At 35.1% G+C, this 21,702-nt stretch overlaps 1 protein-coding gene across 15 annotated transcripts in view; it reads right to left on the bottom strand.

The window, feature by feature from the left end:
• Nucleotides 1–5,367: 5,367 nt before the first annotated feature.
• Rbcn-3B (WD repeat-containing protein Rbcn-3B) overlaps nucleotides 5,368–21,702 on the bottom strand; it is a 108,089-nt gene continuing 91,754 nt past the window's right edge. For 14 of the 15 annotated variants that reach the window (XM_067116616.1, XM_067116614.1, XM_067116615.1 and 11 more), the window contains 5 exons: nucleotides 21,438–21,490; nucleotides 13,591–13,861; nucleotides 12,972–13,154; nucleotides 12,730–12,834; nucleotides 5,368–12,229 (listed from right to left, as the gene is read on the bottom strand). In XM_067116616.1, coding sequence (XP_066972717.1) covers nucleotides 12,047–12,229; nucleotides 12,730–12,834; nucleotides 12,972–13,154; nucleotides 13,591–13,861; nucleotides 21,438–21,490 — 795 coding nt within the window. In that variant the 3' untranslated portion in view covers nucleotides 5,368–12,046. Of the gene's footprint in view, nucleotides 12,230–12,729; nucleotides 12,835–12,971; nucleotides 13,155–13,590; nucleotides 13,862–14,009; nucleotides 14,257–21,437; nucleotides 21,491–21,702 lie in introns of those variants that run through there. The other variant, XM_067116628.1, reaches the window with a different exon arrangement.

The following is a 21,702-nucleotide window of genomic DNA, read 5'->3' as shown; positions in this document are numbered from 1 at the left end:
GGAAACCCCTTGTTGGATGGACTTCAGGGGTTAATTACAGGTTAATTACACTCGAGCGCCAAAAATTAAAGGTAAATTCATAATTAGCAACCAAAAAACTGTAGAAAAAGTTAAGTTAGAAGGCAGTCGCCGCCGCGGAGCTACTATATAGTTCTACCCCGCACTGTATCCTCCACCCTAAGGTAACCTGTTTCTTGTACATATTTTGATTACCATGTGAAATATGCTGTCAACTGAGACTTGTAACGCACTATTCTTAAGTAAACAAGTTCCCAAGTCACTGGAGTATTGTCTCTCAGTTATAAAATTTATTTTTCACTTTCCCCTAAGATTGGGGGGGAAGGGTCCCCGGTAAGTCCCTTACCCCTAGGACGGGGGAGGGGGAAGGGTCACCCGGTAAGGTCGCTTACCCCTAGGTTAATTAGGTTATGGGAGCGCCCTAAAAATTAAGCTTGAAATTACATCCTTTGTTACAATGCACACTCCTAAAATGTTGCATTATCTTCGGGGCACTGATGTTTGCAGTGTTTGATGTCCATTTTTTTGGGACATGACTGTATCTTAATCGAAAAATCTACTTTTCTCATAGTTTTTTTACTGTTTTTGTTAGTAATGTGGCCATAATTTCAGACACCTACAGTATCGTTCATTTTTAGCTGCACCCCCAAAAAAAAACCTGGTTAGCCACTGCAGTCCACCAGGATTGTTAGATGGGAAAACGGGTGTAATTACTTGATGCCGCTAACATTAATGCTAAATTTTAACATAATTAAAAATATGTTGGAAAAATATATTTTTCTCTGCAAACAAGAGACAGAGTTCTTTAGGTTTACCCTCTCTCTCTCTCATACATCTCAGTATAGTACCCTAGGAAATATTTTTAACACTTACCAATAGGGATCTCGCTTCTCTGTTGTAGAAATGAGAGGAGTTACAGTAAAAGAGCTTACTTCTACCATTAATTCACTGGGCTATTCAAAAGGGCACCTGTACACAGTCTTGCCGCAGTAGTTGCAACCTAGCTGCTTTATCTGGATCTATCTTTGCATCTTTCAATATCAACGACATCATGGAGTCAACATATTTCATCATTTACATCTTCTTCAAATAATCTATAGGAAGAAAGTTTGATTTTGTGATAAAGGGGTACTTTTAGGCCAATACTGTTGAAGAGCTATAAAGTACTCCTAGTCACAAAATTATTTATGGCGGTATAGGCTATTTCTCACACGTTTCTTTTCGGTAAATCTAAGCAAAAGCTCCGCACGGCCTATTGTCTTGGAAATTTACTTTTCCTACACTTACAGTATTGCTAACAAGAGGGGTTTTGGCAGGGGGAAAATGTTGGGAGAAAGACCGGACTGCTATGTTGTTACGGAATGGTTCCGGGAAAGTGCAAGTCATTAGGGAGTCATATGTTTAAGAAGGGATTGGTTAAGGAAACCTATTATAAAACTAAACCTAACATACCTTAACCTACCCTAACATGGCAGGCTGTGTTACTTAGTGGGGGGGCAGAGTCTGTCTGCTAGGCCTAGTTTTGGGAACGATAGTGAATGACTATTTAATTTTCTTACGATTAAAAGACTTTTAGCTGTAAGATTACTTTAGCATTTATGGCGCCATGTCATAGAGAGATAGAGTTTAAAAAGTGGCCTAATTTTGAGTTACATATGAAAATTTTATTTTTGCTGGCCACACTGCTTGAAGACGCAATGATTAAGCTAGCAACTAATATAGCCTACATGAACATTAAAAGCGAGTGAACAGATATAAGCTTAAAACAGTAATTTACCAGAGCCTAACGAATTTTTAGGTCATTTACGATCATTTTGAATTTTAAGTTTATGATAACTTTGAAAAATATCTGGGTTATTTTTCAGAAGACTCTAGCCACCTCCCACATTAAAATTTATATTTTTCTTGGGTACAACACATCAAAACAAAAAATTTCTTCTCAATACATACGGTAATCTTTGCAAAGTCCTAATAACTGAGAAAAATAATTAAACAAATTACGACTTAAAAGGTAAGACAATACTGGTCCCCCAGCCCCCTCCATAGCTAATACGGCAAAATTGTAACCAGTAAACAATCCTAGGTTACGTTAGGTTGGCATTTTTAGGTTGTTTTAGTGCCCTATCATTTCCTAGCCAAATTTGCACGAAAAACCCAAAATAGTTTTCCATGCAAAAATGGCTACTTGGAGTCTTTCGAAATGGCTGGCTGGAGTCTTCCGAAAAATTACCAGTACCTGATGTACAAAGCGTAAACATATGTAACATAGGCCAAATTTGATCTTGGTTGATACAGTATCAAACTTTCAAATGTAGCATTGGCATTTTGAAAAGGGTAATTTGGAAAGTACGGACATATTAGCCTAGGTTATGTTAACTTAGTAATTGCACGAATCTTGGTTTCTGATAATTCACAACTGACAATTTCAAAAATACAGCAAACACTGCATTTTGGTATCCAACACTTGACTGCCGAGTTTAGTATAGTCTAGCCTATAGCTTAATGTTTTTCGACGGATAAGAAGCCCATATAACGCACTGATTCAAAAGATGAGTCAATTTTAGCTTATTTTCTCGGAGCTATACTCCATATACGACCACCAGTTTGCACCAAAACACAGTAACCAACTGTTTTAAAGCACTATCGGCAACCCTTCACGATTCACGAAGTGTACTAAACAAGTGGCGCTACCTGTCGGCTGTGGCGAAAATCTGAACTGCTTGGTTTAACACCAGAAATTTTTTTATAAATGTCATTTCATTTCAATAATTATGTATACGGGGTTCACCCTTGGTTACTGGAGAATTCTGAATAAAAACACTGGATAAATCAGAGTTGACTAATTCCATAGTATTTACACTCCTATATGAACATAATAGCACCACATTTGCCTTTATCTGGTCTTAAAGTATGTTACTTTGTTCCGTATGGCCTTCATTGTGGAAAGTATTTTTCAGCCATGGCTGAATGACGAATTCAAGCAAGCACGACTTAACTGCATAGTGAAAGGACTAATTAAAGCTCGCCAAATGTGGAATTCAATAGGTACAGAAATGATTTACAGTGTAGCCTACATTGTATTTGAGGATGAGTGTGGTTATTTACATGTACACAACAGCCTAGGATTTATTTGTTTATCTTGATAGATTTTCCCAAATAATTCGAATTCTGCTACCTACCATTAGTTTTGTACCTTTTCCTTATGGAGACTTTGTTGACTGGTTTCTCTTGTTCAAATCTAAGTAAAATTACCATTCCTTGTATGCTGTCCATTGCATCATATATATAACTTCAATTGTCTTAACAGTTAAGAAATGATAGCAGTTCCTATTTGCCAAATTTCATCTGGAAAAATGCCTTTTTTATGTCCATTTTGACTAAAGAAAGTTTCCCCGTTTCAATATTTAATTTTCTTATCGTTTTAATACTAAAAGCCTTGACCAACTTTCACTGCCAAAAAGTCAATACAGATCAAGGTTAGATTTGGTTTCTTATCCTTTTTATTATTTGATTATTTTTATAAGACTACGCCTTGTTGCGGAATTGTCCATTTATTTATTTACAAGAGGTAAGTCTACAGGAATATTGTACCATTATCCGAGAGACACAGGAAACTTTATTTCCATTAGGTAGCCTGTCAAGAATGTCAAATCAAATAGCATTCCACTCTTATGGGTCACCCACATATAAGCAATACTACTGTAATAGTGCCCCAAGGGTCATCAGTTCATCAAGAATGGACCCACAACTAAATGTTAGAGCTTGACATGAGACATTCAGATACTTAAATCCTATGTATAGTGGACATCATGTCAAACGAGCTCACTCACTCTCCTTCTCTGAGAGCAATTAAAACCAAATTCAAGTCAAGGCATAGTTTTTCAACTAAAGATTTTAAAGAAGGAAGGGGTGGGGAGGAACTAAATAAAACCTGAGTTCTGAAAATCATATTTAAGTAGTTTTTTTTTTATCCCCTCCATCCATCAAAGGGGGCTATGAGTGTAGGGAATGTTTGTAAGCATGGAGGGATGGAAACTAGACAGATTGTACACATTCAGAGGAATGGAGCTGAAGACTAGTGATTATCTGATAGCCAAAGGCATCGTGAAATGTATATGCACTAGTAGATTTTTTCCGACTGAAGTGAATAAGAAGAGTAACTGGGAAAAGAGAGGGAGGATGAACACCTTGTTGTGGTAGAAGGGCGGGCCTTAGAAGAGTTACAGTATAAAACATTCCTGCGACCCTGATGATACAATGAACAGAGAAGCAGGCATTGAAGGGAAAAAGGAAAAGATGTCAACATCCCAAAAGAAGTTGCATGAGATTGTGAGACTACTGGTAAATAAAAGTCTCCCATTAATAAAAGGCAAGAATTTATGGTGCATATTAGGTCTACTACTCTATGACGCAGAGATTTGGGGACTGACAAAGAAAATGGAGAATGATTTAAAAAGGTGTGACTGCAGAATGCATTTGGAAAACTGTATAACAAATTAGAAGTTATTAAATGTGGGGTCCTGCAACTAGAAAACAAACTAGAATCTCGAAATGAAGATGGTTTGGATATGAAACGAGAATGGATACAGAAGTTGGTAAAAAAAATAACAAATAAAAGATCCAAATGAAAGCTAACAAAATAATGGAAAAAGAGTATAGATGAAGTGCTAGGTCAGATAGGAATTCAGTGAGAATGTGCACAAGAGAGAAGAAAGTGGAGAGAAATCACTACATAGAGAAAATCTGACGTAAAAAGCTTTAATGTTAATGAAGATTATGACAACCAGTAGTAAAATACCTATTTAAATTAATACTAATTAAAAGAAATCTCATGTTCTAAGGAGATTATTTCCATTCATATTTGAGCTAGGGCACATGTAAAATAAAGGTTTGCAGTTCTGTTAAAAATGTCAAAAACTAAATACCTCTAGGTTAATGCCTTCCTATGCTGCATGAGAAGGGAGATTGCAATGAGGTGTCAAATTTCTTTTTATGAAACTGAAGTGGCTATACAATCACATTTGAATTTATAAAGTACTTACAGAAAGTACTAACTTTGACCAACGATCTAGCCAAAGAGCATAATTATCTACTGGATGTTCAAGTTACATGCAGCATCTTAAGCTTAAGCAAACATTTACAAATCCCATGGCAACATTTTCAGTTAAGTCTCCTGTTCCTTCCCTTCCAGTTATTCTTATATTGAACAAGACTTGAGACCTTACATGATTTAAGAGCCTCAGAAATGTCTTTTGAAGATGCATCGTTACTTTTCAAAGGATAGCATACGTTACAAAAAGAAACTTGGCAAACCAAAAAAATCATGGGGCAAAAAAGAAGCCTTCAAAATCAAGTACATTAAAACTGTCTATTGTAAATTAGTGAGCCTTTATACAATGCCTAACAAGGCCATGCATACATGTGGGCCTGGTTGAACTATACAACAGTGTCTATCAAAACTCTGAAATATACTTTACATAAACTTTACAGCAACTAAAACAAAATTAAATTATAAAATCCTCATTTACAAACAAATCAAACCAATATATACACTTTTCACAGTCTGAATGATACATTACATAAGTTTCATCTGGGATGTAGAGAAAAACTGCTAAAATAAGTAGTACTGTACATCCATTACAGCCATTATTATGCAAGAGTACACCTTGGCACATGTAAATATAAAATTATACATACATGTATGGATATGTGTGTATAGTGTATACAAACACTGTGTATTTATACAGATTTTGCAACCCAAACTGGTTGACTTTAGTATAACATGTGGCAACACCTGCTGTAAGCGACTATCTTCAGTTTCTACACTGCATGCAGCCTACACGATACCAAGGCATTAAAACTAAGGAAAGGTGCCCATCCTTCAAAATAGTCACACCACATAACCAGGTTGAGTCAGTGCAAATTCTGTCATTAATATAAATTACCAACAGACACTACCATTATTTTTGATAAATCGGTCAGTACCTGCTGTCTTACACAGAGCCTCTAAAACCAGGTGTTTGGGTAATTGGGAGTTTCCTACACATTGGCTTATGACATATTTGGAGTTTCGTACACATTGGCTTATGGCATATTAGCTGCATGATTTAAATAAAACTAATTCCTTTAAGCTTCACTCAGCATGAACTTGAGGTACATAACTTTATTGCGGACTCGCGTTGTTATAGCATGAAAGTCGAATGTCTTAAATTACGACAGCCTCTACTGAACCCAACAAGTACACCTGGTATCGTATGCAATGGGGCATACAGTAATGAAAATTGTGGATGGCTACAAAATACAGTGACACAGAGATGATAAGAACTGACTGGTTTCAGCTAAAAAAGTTACAGAACCGGGAAACTAATTCCAGTCTATTTATTAAATATGAAACAAAGTACTAAATGTATGTTTTTTCCTTTTGTAAGAGGCATGAACCAAAAACCAAACCTTTCTAGATCATATCAACCCTTGCTAATGTATTGTGCATCTTGACATAAATTATGAAATTTGAATCTCTCCCTTTCAAGACAGAAAATAATAAAAAACAAAATGAACACTAATTTGGGTCACCTTATTTGATGAATATAAAATGCAAGTCTTACGTTCTGTAGTGGACAGGATGTTGTGTGCTGCTAATAGATGTTGTTGACTATCAAATGTTTCAAATGTTCAAAACTTGAACTCATACGCATCATCAACGTTCAAATACAGTGCACACTTTCAAAACAGATCATATTCTAACAAAGTTAAGGCACTCAAAATAACACTAAAATCATAACATCTAATGAATGTCACCTGGAAGATTAAACTCACACAAATAACATTGTAAATTGTTGATTCTCACCATTCTGCCCTCTTGTTGGTAGGCTATTGTAGATGCAAGTAGCATACTAATGCAGGTATTCTATCATGATAATATTATTTTACTAGAAAGGAAATACAAAGGAGAGAGGAAACATGAAAAGTATATAGAGTGAAATAATAATTACAACAATATTATATTTTAACCAGTACTGTACTGTCACTGAAATATAGTATACTCTTGATAATGAATAATTTACTATATGTAGCAAGGACATTTGGTACACATGCAAGCACTTGGCATCCCTCACCCAATAAATTGTTAAGAGTTGTAGTTGGCAGGCAAAGAGTAAGACTTGCATTTTATCGAGGGAATTTGGGGTCTTTTACCAAGTCCTTTTATTCACCAAGTCTAGCAATTTCTAAAATGAATCCAGCTGCTTTGCAACCAACATATCCTTATAAACCAATACTGTTGGATAGTTTAACAGACCACTAAGTTAAAACTCCTAAGTTTCATAGGGCTGACCCAAAGGGTTTGTTTTTCATAATGCAATTTAGATTTTATTAAAGATAATTTAACAATCAAATAAACCAAAATGATGCAGAATGACCTTAATCTGTATAAACATCTTCACCTTGTAAGGCATATATATGCCTTCCTACACTTGGAATTCTATGATTACAATTTGCACCTTAGAAAAAAAAAAACCATGAGCACCACTTCTCCACATATATCTTCTTCACTAACCTTTAATACAGCTACCAAAGCCAAACCACAAGTGAATACAGGTTAGCTTAGTCATAAAAAATAGCTAAAGCAGACTACCAAGTTAAAATTTTTAACTTTCACAGGCCTGGCCTGAGGAGTTTTCTTATGAAAATGTTGGATATTCTAGCTAAATTTAAGGAATTTGCATACAATATCTGTCATCCACTTTTGACTGAAATCTGGACATTTAAAAAATTGTTTTATCATTATGTTGTTAGCTATAAAAAGTAGTCAAACCACACTCCCGAGCTGAAAATCTTAAACAGTGCATTCACTACAGACATGACTTGGTTCATGATGGGTGGCATCTAGACTGTGTTAAATAAGTATGAATATATGGAATTTGCAAGGGTCAAATATACTTTACCTAATCAGTGCAAATGGTAATTGAAAACATGTGTTAAAAATTTGATCAAATACCATGCTTTTCATATTATGTCAGAAAAACTAATTACAAAGAAAGACTATAAATTTTAAGGAATACCAAGTACAGCCCTCTAGAATAATGGTAAACTGAAGATAGTTACTTATCCTGGAAATTGGTGTCTTACAAATCTCTAAATGTTATGGCAATCCTTTCACTTAATATATATATGCATACATTATAAAAATCAGTTTTTCTAAGCGAGAGGAAAAAACTGGTGCACAGTAAAAGTTAAAAGTAGTTGGACTCCTAGGTGACAAGAGACTGAAGGGAACAGATGAACAGTGATAGTAAAAAGAACCTTTAGTATATCTGAAAAGTGCCACACAAAGTACACTGCAAGTGGTACCCCTTAAGGGGAATATATGAGAATAACCCATTATCTATGGTAGGGGTGCTTTAATGTGTACAGGTACATGCACTTTTTTGTTTTTTTACCAAGACACAAGCACTGGAGTAAAATGTTCATCCTTTCATATAGTAAGGAAAAATTCTTTATGCTGTTCCTTGTTGCACAACAATATTGGGACCTACTTTATAGAATTCATTGTCAAAAGTCTAAAATTCTCAACATGAAGGTCTTGCACAGTGCATTATATACTATAATAATGTATCTGGATACACATGTAGGCATTTATATAGTCTTTATACACACATATCTATGTAAATGTATGCACAGTATGTATATTACTATATTCTTTTCTCTCATACATATGATGGTGCACAACAGCCTAGCCACAATGTCAGCGAATATCCAAAAGTGTAGTCTCACTTCAGGACGAGGACTCCACAACATAACGTAATGGCTACTACTACAATCACCTAAAACCTTTCTCTTCAAGTACTTACAAACAACTGATACCAGATGAATATTCTACAAAATACACTTTTTCTAATCCTTCTTAGATGGATGGATAAAAGTGGCTATCACTTGCAAGTTCTTGTCTCAGAAGACGTCTACGCTAAAGAGGCGAATATTTTGAGTTAAATTATTTTACTATAAAAATATTAAACACTTCCCTTCCATCACCTTTCATTGCTAAATTACAAATATAACATGGATAAGTGTATGGTTTTTTTTATTTCAAAAATAGTCTACCTTTTAAATCATAGCAATGCATGAGTGGAACACATATCAAAATAGAAGGTAACTCATTTTTCAATTGAATGCTGGCAAGAAGATTGTAACCTAAAATCCCTAAATAATAATCTCATCACTACTGCCATATTTTGGTAAAAGTATATTTATAGTTAACATTAATTTTCATTAGGTAAATAAATTCCAAACCTGCCATTAGTATAATTTTTTCTAAAGAAGTTTAACATCACTCACTCATGATGATGAAAACTGGTAATTATGTGAATAACCTTAACAGAAAAACATACAATAAAGTGAAATTTTCCTGAAAAACAGACTATCAGCATACAGTACTACAAAATAAAGACTCTTAAAACTGGTTAATGCATAACCATAACAAATCTACCTGGAAGAAAGGACAATTAAGAACCATAAACCAAAACATAATTGAATCACCTCTGGTATTATGTATTATGACATTTATTTGCCAGAATTTGCATAACTCCTAATTTTGAAGAAATAAATTCCTACTTAATTTAGATGTATCATTTCTTATAAAATCATTCAAGCATTACTGTATATCGTTCTATTAACATTAATTCCCGTTCCCAGTAAAAAATAATTTTATGAATGAAACAGCCTATTCCCTACTCCTACTAATATTAATACTAGTTTATTAAAACTAACGTGCTTCCGACAATGTTACTTGGCTGTTGTCACAGCTCAAATTTATCTTACTGATCTCTACATTATGAAACAATTAGAGAAAAAGAAAATATTGGGCTTCACAAAATAAAGTCTGTAAGATTTGCGAAATAAAGGTAAAATACCATGGAATGCAAAATTCAAAGGAATAAATAAACTAAGAAAAATATTGTTCGTTGAAGCATATTGCACTTGGACCACTATTTTCCCACTACTCTTCACGTACAAGTCTTCACTTGCCACAATGATTGTATCTAGTTTCTAAAACAATATTATAAGACCATAAGCACAAATACTGACCAAAGCTCATTCATATGGGAAGTTTATATATAAGGCCTGTCTACTGAAAAGTGTTTTTCTGATGTATGCAACAAAACATTGCAGGATATGTGAATATAAATGGTTTTAACTAGTCTTTTCTAATAATTCCTCCTCTTTTCTTTAGCTATTAGATTCCAAAAGACCAAGTTGAAATGTTCCCTTATAATGAATATCAGAGAAGAACAGTACTTTCAGGATTAGAGGAACAGTTAAGGAAATAGTACAATTTCTAATGGGAAAAACAAACACATTAGAACATTCCATCATTTGTATCCACTAAAAATCACAGTCAACTGCAACAACACACATACAGCAACAGTCGTATTAGACAAAATTTACAGCAGTTTTCATAACAAGGCAAATTAATTTGGACAAATTCTTTGAAATTATTTTCACAGATTTCCTGTTTTCCTCATGAACCAACATTAAATACAGTTTTCCATTATGAGCAACTGTTATATTGAAACATTTCTTCATCTGATAGTTCTATAACATTTTTGCAAATATTATGATTCAGAATTCAAACAAGGCCTTTCCACAGTGTAGTAATCTTCAAAGAATGATCACATCTTTCAAGTTGCTGAAACAAAAATACTGATTGAATAAACAAGTCTTTGGCAATTTTTCTAATAAACAAAACTATAGAACGGTTTTAACCAAAATACAAAAAAATAGTTATATATGAGACACAGATTTAGCAATGGCAGAAGTCTACTGTTAGTAGATGAGAAGATTTTTCATATGTTCTCTTTATTTACAAGTGTTCTCTTCACTAATCAGTAGGACTCTCCAAGGTACGAAATGCTAAATGCAGCATATCAACTATGTCTAAGTACTGTATTATGACTCCAGTCAAGATGCACAGCACACAACAGAATGACAGATCAATCCAATAACCACAGTGATGATAACTCATTAAAGGCTTCATCAAATAACTTGACTCAGTTTATATTACAAAAGCCTCTTCTGTGCTATGCCAAATGGCTAGAGAATACTTTATAAGGAATTTCCTTATGGGGCTTCAAGGTATTAATAATGGCAGAATTTTATACGGCAGGGCATAACAGAAGAGATGGTGTATCTACTTGGGTAAATTAATTAAATTACTAACTATAGTGCTACTTCATTGTATGTAACAGTTTAAAAATAAATTATACACTAAGGCAACAATAAAACTGCTTTCCCAATCCCTTATGCTTGCTCTCTTTACTATTTTTCATTTCATTATTTTTATACAGGGTTATTTTTCTATCATAACTCCCAGCAGACTCTTCCCTTAGCAATACCTACAAGCCCCATTATGCACCTTGAGGTGAGCCTGGAGACATCTGTCAAAGGCAACTTATTTACCACAGCATTACAATAACAGTGAGTATGTCTATGCAACATGTTCTAAGTATAGAGGAATATTCTATTAACATAGAATAGTGGAAGATTAACATTAGGGTGATACTTATAAAAAAATTCATAATGGTTGTAAACAAATCTTCCTGGATTTTTGAAACTCAAAGTCTGATCTATCAAAATGTAAGACAAGATAAATAGAAAAAATCTGTTCAACATAACAGGCAGGTTTTTAAGGCATGTCACACTCCTGCAGTTAGTTTCTAAGCCAAGTCTGTACAGGATTACCTGAAAAACTTTATCATGCAGAAGTACAACGTTCATCTCATGTACAACATATTAAATGGACATGAAACATTACCTCACTTTTAACAAAATAAAGACCATCACTCGAAACATTCTGGGTGTTGCAGAGGGAAAAGATCCGAGTACAGTATACTGTATTTCATGAAAAAACTCTGTGCAGAACTGGTTCAGTTTTCTGATACATACTACTGTTCCTGATCAATCATCTATCACACATTCATAAAATTTTTACAAAACAAAACATTTTTACAACTAACATTTACACTGCACTTCACTATGCATTAAAGCGATGCTCAGTACCATCGGCCATCATATGAACAACAGTTTTATTAGATATCCACACCAACTTTGGAAGTCGCTGAGGATTCATACGCACAATGTCAGGAACCGGCACCGTTGAGAAAGTTTTCGTGCACTTTGTTTGAGATGCTCCTAAACCAAACATTCCAGATGACGTCTGAAATAAAATCATTATAATAAAAATTAATGCAAATGTCACAAATTTACATTTGTGGATGTAATCAAGAAAAAATTTAGATGTTGTACCCTAAGCAACAGCAGTTTTAAAGCAATTAGATATAAGACTAGATTAGTATATACTGTACAGGAATGGAGTAAAGTCATAGGGAGGAAGTCTAGTACAACAGACCCTTATGACAAAATATTTTCCTTGGTCTGCCAAAGATGATGAAACAAACAAAAAGTACATATTACCATAGGTTTGCTGTAAACAGAATCATTTTTACGTGTTACTGCACGGAAAGATAGTTCATCTAAGGGAGTAAATCAGTGTTTCACATATTTAGAGAGATTCATGCAACTTGGTACTCCAAATTCTGGTGCTAGCAATAACGTAATACTCATATACTTTAGCAGAAATTTTTAAAAATTATTGTTTTTATCTTCTATATCTCATGTATCTTGAGGCTATTAAAGCAAATTAAAAACAGTACTAACCTGCCAAAATGACAATCTATTTTCACCCATTGAGTATGAAGCCAAGTATTTACCATCAGGAGAAAATGAAAGGGCAGTTACTGCCGCTCCATGTGCAGGTATCATCTGCAAAATCGAGAAGGACTTAAATTTCTATTCGTTATTGTAATAATAAAGTTTAGCAAATGAATTTCAATAAAAGCAAATGGGAAAAAGTTCATGCTGCGAGCGAAAAATGCCAATTTAGGAGTCTAAGGACTTACTTGACATTTTGAAGCTCTTAATTCATACATAGCAATACTGCCATTTTTGGCTCCGGTTGCAATTCGCCTCGTGTGTGGACAATGAGAGACTTGAGGGAAGCCGCAAATGGAAGGGAACACTTCATTCAAGCCTCGACTCTTGAGGTGACCAGGATCAACGCAATGCAGTACAATATCCATTACCTTTAAAAGACAAAAACACCCTTATCAAAAGATTCTGGACTTGAATTCTAGCTGATAACCTACATAAAATAGGAAACCAAGATGAAACACCTAATGACATAAAAAACCAAAACTTTCTTAAATAAGATTTTGTATCAGCGCACATTTTTAAGTTCCTTAATTTAAAACTTGAGGTTTTCATTAAAATAACCAAATTTTTCTCTTGTAATTAGAAGTCGAAATTGACTTTAAAGTACTTCAAAATGAAGACGCAGTATGTGAAGTCCATGCATTTATTTCTTACAGGTTTAAAGTGCCTCCTGGACCTAAAATGTACTGCTGCAAATAGCCAACATGAACTTTGAAACATTAAACCTTTATCCTTTTTCACAACTGGCACTAATATCTTAAGGTAAAGTTCCAAAGGAAGCAAAGTTAAACATCACAAGTCACCTACCTCAACCATAAGATCCATAATGTGACACCTCTTATGTACGATAAGGTATTCCATTACTCGCAGAATCTCAGTCTTAGCACGATGGAGAACAGTATTGTGAATATTCAACTGTAGACTCTGAGCATTTTGTTGAAGGGCATTGAACCGTGCCACTTCACGTGCCATAGTTGTAATAAAGGCTGGAGGTTTTGCTTCTGCTATCAAGGTTAGTGCATTGGAAGCTGTACGGCAGGAATCAGCTTCAGGAATGAGGGGCAGACCATATTTCATACTGACAAAATAAAGGATGAAGATAATGTAGATACCCCAAAAAATTTCTAACTTTTTACCTAAAAAGTCTTCAAATTTTAAGAGAAATGTTATCATAATCTAACACTATATAAATTCTATAAAAAAAATAACTATCCAGAACTGTCTTCAATGGATACACATTGGCTGGAAAATAAACTATAATCAAACTTAAAAGAAAAAAAGAAAGTTTTTAAATAAAAACAGTAGTTTTTATAAAAACCCATTAATCATGATTAGCCTTTTCTCCATGTGAAATGAGCCCAGTCACACCAACTTGAAAGTGTTTGAAGGAAGAAAAAGTCCACCACGCATGTCCTGTTCGCACTCCACTTCCATGCAAGGTGACACATCTCATTCTTCTGTGCCAACTTCCATCTGGAAGAGTAAGGAGCAAATCAAACAAGACTGTGGACTGAATCAATAAATGCTGGGAGAAGAAGGCAAACAGGGTGCGTGCGCAGAATATTGAGAAACAGACAAAGAAATGGGAAAGGAACCACTTCGGGTTAGTATAGAACTGAGTATGGTATAGAATTTAGGCCAAAGGCCAAGCTCTGGGGCCTGTAGGGTTATTCAGCGCTGAAATGGAAACTGACAGTATAAGGGTTTGAAACGGTGTAACAGGAGGAAAACCTCGCAGTTGCACTATGAAACAACTATTAGGAGAGGGTGGAAAGTAAGATAGAAAAAAGAGAATATGAACGGAGTACAGTAAAAGGAATGAAAGGGGTTGCAGCCAAGGGCTGAACAGATGCTACAAAGAACCTTAAGGTTCTTTGCATGAGGTGCACTGATGGCACTAACCCCCCACAGAGGCCACTTGAGATGTAGCAGGCTGAAATACCACAACACAACTCATGGTCACAAGCAGTGAGGAGAGTTGGAGAGAGGAGTGTGAAGGATAACATGAGTACAAAAGTACCCCAAAAAAACTGTGAAACACAAGAAAAATGAATGGGAACAGAAAAAGTTAAGTACACCTTAGTTTTACAAACCACTGAGCTGATTAACAGCTCTCCTAGGGCTAAAGGTGACAATGCTCATAATGAAGTCCCTGACACTCCTGGGTGGGGTTGGGTGGGTAGAGAAATCAGGGTAAAACAAAGCAGCAAAACAACCAACCAGGGTACTACAAAACAGGATGAAGCAGCAGAAGCACTGGAAATGAAGATCAAGGACAAAAGGAGTAAACACACTGGCACAATAGAGGGCACCATAGGTCAATGAGGTATTGAAGAACAAAGCTGCAGGGACCATGGAAGCAAAGAAAAAAAAGCTCTGAAGATGCTAAAACACAAAGGCACCAGACATGCTGGGGACAGAAAAGTCTCACAAGGCTGCCAGGAACTAATTTCAAATAACAGGGTTGGACATGCACATAAGGGCTGCCAAGTAAACAGGGTCAGTTGAGCACACAGGACCAGGCCAAGAACACATACAGGAGAAAGGGCATGAATGTAAGAAACTGGTTTATATAAATATAATCTTCTAGCCACAAAAATGAGATATGTCAATATAGTCCACAGGAGAAAAGAGAATAAAATACTCTAATAAACTGGTTTGTATTTGTGACAAAAAAATGTATTAAAAATTTGTATGTTCATGTAATATCAAACATTGACTTAGGAAGGAAGGTGATTTCAACAGAAAACAGCACCTCAATTGAGACAGCCATCAAATAAGAAGACACTGAACTAAAACCCATTCCTAAATCAATTACAGTACTGGACTTCCACCAAGCATTTCTTTTTAAAGCACTGATTTTAATTTAATACATTACTTCTAAACAGTATAGGAATCATTTACTCATGTTTTTTTGGTTTTACTAATTTATTTTAACACTGCAAAGCCCTCCTAAATATGCCTTCTAGATTAAAATTATTTAATTTGAGCTCTGCAATACCATTCCAAGGTAAAAGTGTGAATAAAAGGCAACTGGTTCATCAACAATGTCATCAAAATACTAACTCTCCATTTTAGGAAATAATTTAACAATTCAAGACAACAAGTATTCAGTAACTAACTACTTTTATTGGTGTTGAACCATTAAGTGTTGTAAACTGACCTTAAAACCTGCAGGCCACTGCTTCAAAACCAGTTAGATCATAGAGAGAGCAAATTTGCATATACACATATATATAATATATGTGTATGTGTATAATAATAATAAAAAAAGCTCCCATGCTGCAGTTCAAGCCACCAAAATTAACCAGGTTACATTCATATAAGCACAAATACAGTACACAGAATATATAATAATATGGTCTAGAATTGTTACTCTACAGTAGACCAAATTGATGCCCAGCTCAAAACTGCCCTTTATTTAACTAGAAAATTTTAAAAAGTGGGAGACTGACAATGCAGCAAACATGGCAGTAACACTGCCTAAGGCTGCCAGGTACTTGTGAAACTGATGCTGCCTGACGAATGAAACAGGATGCTCATATAATCTTGCTTCAGTCCAATTTTAAAAGCTATGGAAAGAGAACCTCTGGTTTTCTGAAAATAATACAATACAGAAAACACACCATTGTGATAATCCTATACGGAGTTAATCTACTGTACTGTCATGCCAATAAAGGATGTAAGACCACTCACATTTGGGCCCATCATAAGACTCTAGTAACTTAGCAGATCTGACCAGGATGCTGCCAGAATAGCTCCAAAAATAGGTAGAAGAAAAGGCCCATATAATCATCAGGGAAACTTATAAAGCACATGGGACAGTTATCTAAATTGGATGAATGCAATGGGCAAAATGGAAATAAGATAAAAGAGGTGAGATCCAGTCCCTACATAAGAACAACAGAAAGGCCTTGCCCTGTAGCTCTTGCTGAACCTAATAGGGGAGGAGCATAAGCAGCCTGTCATAAAAAGTCTCTCCTCTGTAAGACTGAAAAGCCTTTGAGAGTGAAGGAGGCTCTAGATTTTGAAAGAAAAGGGTTATATATGTTGCAAGAGATCAGTGCACAGAGGAGTTCTCTATAGAGAGACTATTATGTGAAGGAGGAACACATATCACTCATGTTGGGGCCACTTTGGAAAAGTATAAGTATAATAAAATCTTCACGAGATTGAACAGAGGCTGTGGTACATCACAGGACTTGAAAGATGAGAAAATGAGCAGAGTAAAGTCATATAATACATTTGATTCTGCATGGAAGTCAGTGGTCTCTTCTGTAACTCTAGTTTTATTATCATGCATCTTACAAATGTTTCTGCCATCAATTAAGGTATTTTATTTCCTGTTACATGGCTGAGTCAGTTCTGGTCATCCTGATTTCCATTTGAATAGGAAGTAAAAAATGTTCTTTCCCATATACATTAGTGAAGATATATTCTGACATTACCATAAAGTATGGGATGTTTTTCCTTACTGATACAATTTCTACCTATTGATTACTTAACTATTCACCACCTTGAGCTTAATTTCTATGTTCTTTAGTAATTGTACATATTCTTTCAGATTATTATAACATCTTAAGAGAAAGAGAGGCAATGCTGGCATAAAAAAAAAATATAATGAACCTAAACAATGGAAATTTCTTGTACAGTAAATGGACATTTTTTAAAAAGTGCAGGTGCAAAGCAAATACAACAGAAACTGAATTAAAATAAGCTACTTATATACAATACTTTAAATTCTGCCAGTAATATCATATAAAAAAGCAGAAATAAAAAGATGTGTCCTTAATACAGAATAATCAATGCTTTTAAACCAAGAAGCAACCATATTCTAATGTTATAAGCAGGCGATATTGCCTTAAAACTGAAGTTAACAATAACTACCTATTTGAGGATTTGCAATGGCAAGCATTGCTTCAGTTGTTGGTGTTTTAAATCCCCTAAGAGGAGTTTATGTTAACATTCTAATATACTATTAATAATGCTACTGGTTTGCAGTAGATTTGATAGTTCAGAGCTCATTTTGGTGATGGTGATCAGCTCTTAAATCAACTATCTAGATATTACTTTGTTTTCTAAAACAAGGCTTCTTTGTACCCGCAAATATGCACAGCATTTAAAGATTCACGTTCATTTTGCAATAATGGTGTATCTGTAGAGTACGTAGCGTTAACTGGCTATAACCAATATTGAGGAATCTATCAGACTATTGCATTACTCTAAAACATGTTCAAGCTTACCACTGCACTTTATAACTTGTTTGTTGATATAAAACCATTAAGCACAAATAGCATTATTCTGTGTGAATGAAACCCTACTGCACGCATGCCAGTTGACCCCACAATGCCACAAGATGAGACTGCTCATTCATCTGTGTGTATTTCTTGGATGGGAACATGTTGCCAGGACATACCAGGACAAACACAGCTTTTACTGTCTGTGTTGTACAATTCATAATTAGCCATTTCAAATAATGCATTTAATTTTGGGCTGGTTTATTCACCCTAATGTAATGTAGTGTTTCATGAGTTATTTACTTCTTTTTGCCCTCTGACCAATGAATAACACATTGCCTTGGAGTTACTATGACTCTTCCTCTTTTCATGTTTTTCAGTGCTGTGCTGTAGGTTTAAGTGATTTTCTGTAAATTCCCATAATTTTCAGTAATTTTCACACACAGTTTTTTCATCATATAATTCAAATTAAGGGTTCTTTTTGCCTTACCTTCATCATTTAGGTTCCTTACCCAGTAACTGCACTTGATTTTCCCGATCACAATGACCTCTGCATTCTGTCTCAGCTGCTACTGTATTGTATTTTTTGTATTAGATGGCCTAGTATTAAGTAGGTAATTCAAATTCTCATTTTTCAGTTTTGATTTTACTGTATTAATCCTGACCCAGCATACTTGTGTAGGCAAGGAGTGTAAGTCTTGTTGTGCCTTTATGTTGTCCTTGGATAATGACCCCCATCCAGAGTGCCTTTTGAGTAAGGGCCAACAGTGTTATCCTGATTTGATGTGTGTTGTGTATGTGGACTGGTCCTGAGTTAGTGGTATTTGTTACACCAGCAGTGCACCTATAAATGTTGTATTTCTTTTTCATGTGTAAATGCAATGCTGGACTCTGCTTTTTTCCCATCACTGAGCAACCACAGCCATCATCTTAGATGTCTTCACATGAGGCTTACTCCTCTATGCCTCCCCATAGTATCAAGAGTGGCCAGCATGAACAGCATCTTCCATCAGAGTGGTTTCCCACACATATGTCTGCAAGGCTCCATGTCTGAAGGGGGGGGGATTCCCTTGTTGGATCTATTACAAGATTTTTGAATACCAAACAACCACTATACTATTCTCCATAGCCAGATCAAACAACCTGGGCAGCAGATGCCATGCTCCAGCCTTTATATGGGTTTAATGCATGTGAATTTCTTCCGTCTGACCTGCCAAGACAAATCCTGGTCAAGTTTGAGATTTCAGTGAACACTCAGATGACTCTCATCACTCCCTTTTCCTGCAACAGGAGTGGTTTCTAGACCCTCTGGAGTTTTTGTGGACATCTCTTCCTGTTTGCAAGTTTCTTAGCAGCAGCTCCACTTTTAGAGATTTCACAGTCACCAAGAGGGGCCTTTCAGAGGTTGCTGCAGAAGCTGTCAAAACAACTAAAGGTCCTCTACTGCCACTCTACCAAAGAAAGTTGGTAATCTCAAGTTCATAGCTTGAGGTGACAAATAAGATTCTCACTTTAGCTGACTTCTTTGTGTACCTGTCATATGTCAAGAAGTTCTCTATCTTGCTGTCTCTCAGCGATCAGAGGTTATCACTCTGCTTTATCTAGGTCTTTCTCCAGCATGGGTTACACTTGGGAAACAACAGGAAGAGTTCTGACCTCTTTCATCCTTGAAATTACAACTTTACTTTGGTGCTGCAGAGCCTCACCAAGCCCATTATGAACACCCATTGAATGCTTCACTTTTAAATTTGACTCTTATAAAGGTATTTCTGATTGCCTGGTTTTCTCTTAGCATGCCGTGAGCCTCATGCCCATTCTTGCACAGTATCTTACGCTAGCCACAGGTCCTCTTGAGTTGGTGCTCTTGGGTGTTTTCCACACAGAAGGAGGCTACTATGATCAATGGTTCTTTAAAAAATGTATTCTATTGTAAAAATATTATGTTTACCCTTATGTTTATGAAGTACTTAAAAAGAAGGCAGGCAGATATATGCATAAACAGCTGACACATCATTCAGTATGCCCCAGCAGCAGTGCTTAGGCTTAGCCACAGGGTTTCAGTTCATATTTTGGTACAATATGAATATTTTGTTGGAGAAAAAATAGTTAAAACTGAAGACAAATGGCTTCCCAGAACTAATAAAAATAAAAAAATAAGCATTCTTTAACAGCTTAACTTTAGTCTGTTCTGAGGCTCTAGATATTTATTTATAGAATCTTGTTAGCATATATATGAAATACCGTTACCCACTTCCACGTGAAGCTATTTTGGAGTAACCCTCTGTGGAAAAAAGTTGTAAACCCCTTAATCAGCTGTAAATTGCCTTTCCCTCTGATAAAAATTTGCTCTGCAAACTTTTCAATTAGATATAATCCTACAATTCAAAAAGTCAAATGATTAACTTCCTTTTACATGTGGATGAATTAATTTTTAGGAATAAGTCCTAAACATTATGTATAAGGAATTAATGATGAAAATGAGCACTGAATACAATACTATCTCATGATTTTAACATTCAGTTACTTGAAATTCTATAGACTTTGATTTAATTGGATCAGATACGGTAGCACAATCAATCTCCATGCAGAGGTGGAATTAGGACTAAAAATCACAACTTTAAACAAAACATCAAGAAAATCTATTTCCGTATACAAGAATCATAGAGCACAGTATATATAAATGCTATCATAAGCTTAAGTAACTTGTAGCATAAAATACAGTTACAGGCAGTCCCCAGTTAACAGCGAGGGTTCCATTCCTGGCTGAGCACTGCTAACTGAAAATTGCCGATAACCGAAAATCGTGATAATTATGCCAATAAACCACTTATAGGCATCGTTAACCACCCATAAACCACCAATTAACCACCAATAAACCGCTTACCGAGGCTGATAAACCGTTTACCGATGCTGATAAACAAGGACTGCCTGTACACTAGTTTGTGTATGTGTTTCAAATGTTTTTATACATACTATTCTTAAATTACTTGATAGTACCACACCATAATTTTATACAGTATATGCTACAATTTGTTAAATAATTTCATGTTTATTCACTGCACAATACAAAATAGGTAAATTTTTTACCAGTTAACTGAGCTTGATTTACAAAAAGCGGAAATTGTAGACTTACTAGACTAGTAATTCATGTTTGCACTATAACTGTTTAACATTTACATTAATTTGGTAAATCATTTAAATGAACAATTTAAATAGGGTCATAACCTTAAAAAATTAAGGTTCACTTAGGAATCTGTTACTAAAAGAAACTAAGTGATCTTGATCAGTACAAGTTGGTGCATCCAGGATTCAATGCACAGAAGAAAGGCAATACAGTATACAATTAATAAAGTTGTTATGAATAAATAACATACTAAATAACACAAAAGATATAATTTGTTGTATAGATTCACTAACCTTGGAGCAAGGCGATCTGTCTCTGCTGACAAGTCCAACAAAGCAAGAAGAATCTGAAGGATACAGGTTCAATTTAGACATCATGTTTATGAAAGCTTATTTTCCTGAAAAGAGGTTTACAAGACAAAACTAGTTCAGCATTAAAACTGGAGAAATTAATAATACTGTACCTGACATTTTTAGATATGCAAAGAAATGGAATGGTAATGTGTACCACAAATGTCAAAATGGGAAAATGGTGAAATTATAATGTACACATACTATG

This window comes from Macrobrachium rosenbergii, chromosome 14, assembly GCF_040412425.1.
Source record: "Macrobrachium rosenbergii isolate ZJJX-2024 chromosome 14, ASM4041242v1, whole genome shotgun sequence".
Lineage (NCBI taxonomy): Eukaryota > Metazoa > Arthropoda > Malacostraca > Decapoda > Palaemonidae > Macrobrachium > Macrobrachium rosenbergii.
The sequence above is the reverse complement of the archived record's forward strand: the minus strand, read 5'-3'. Positions and strand labels throughout refer to the sequence as shown.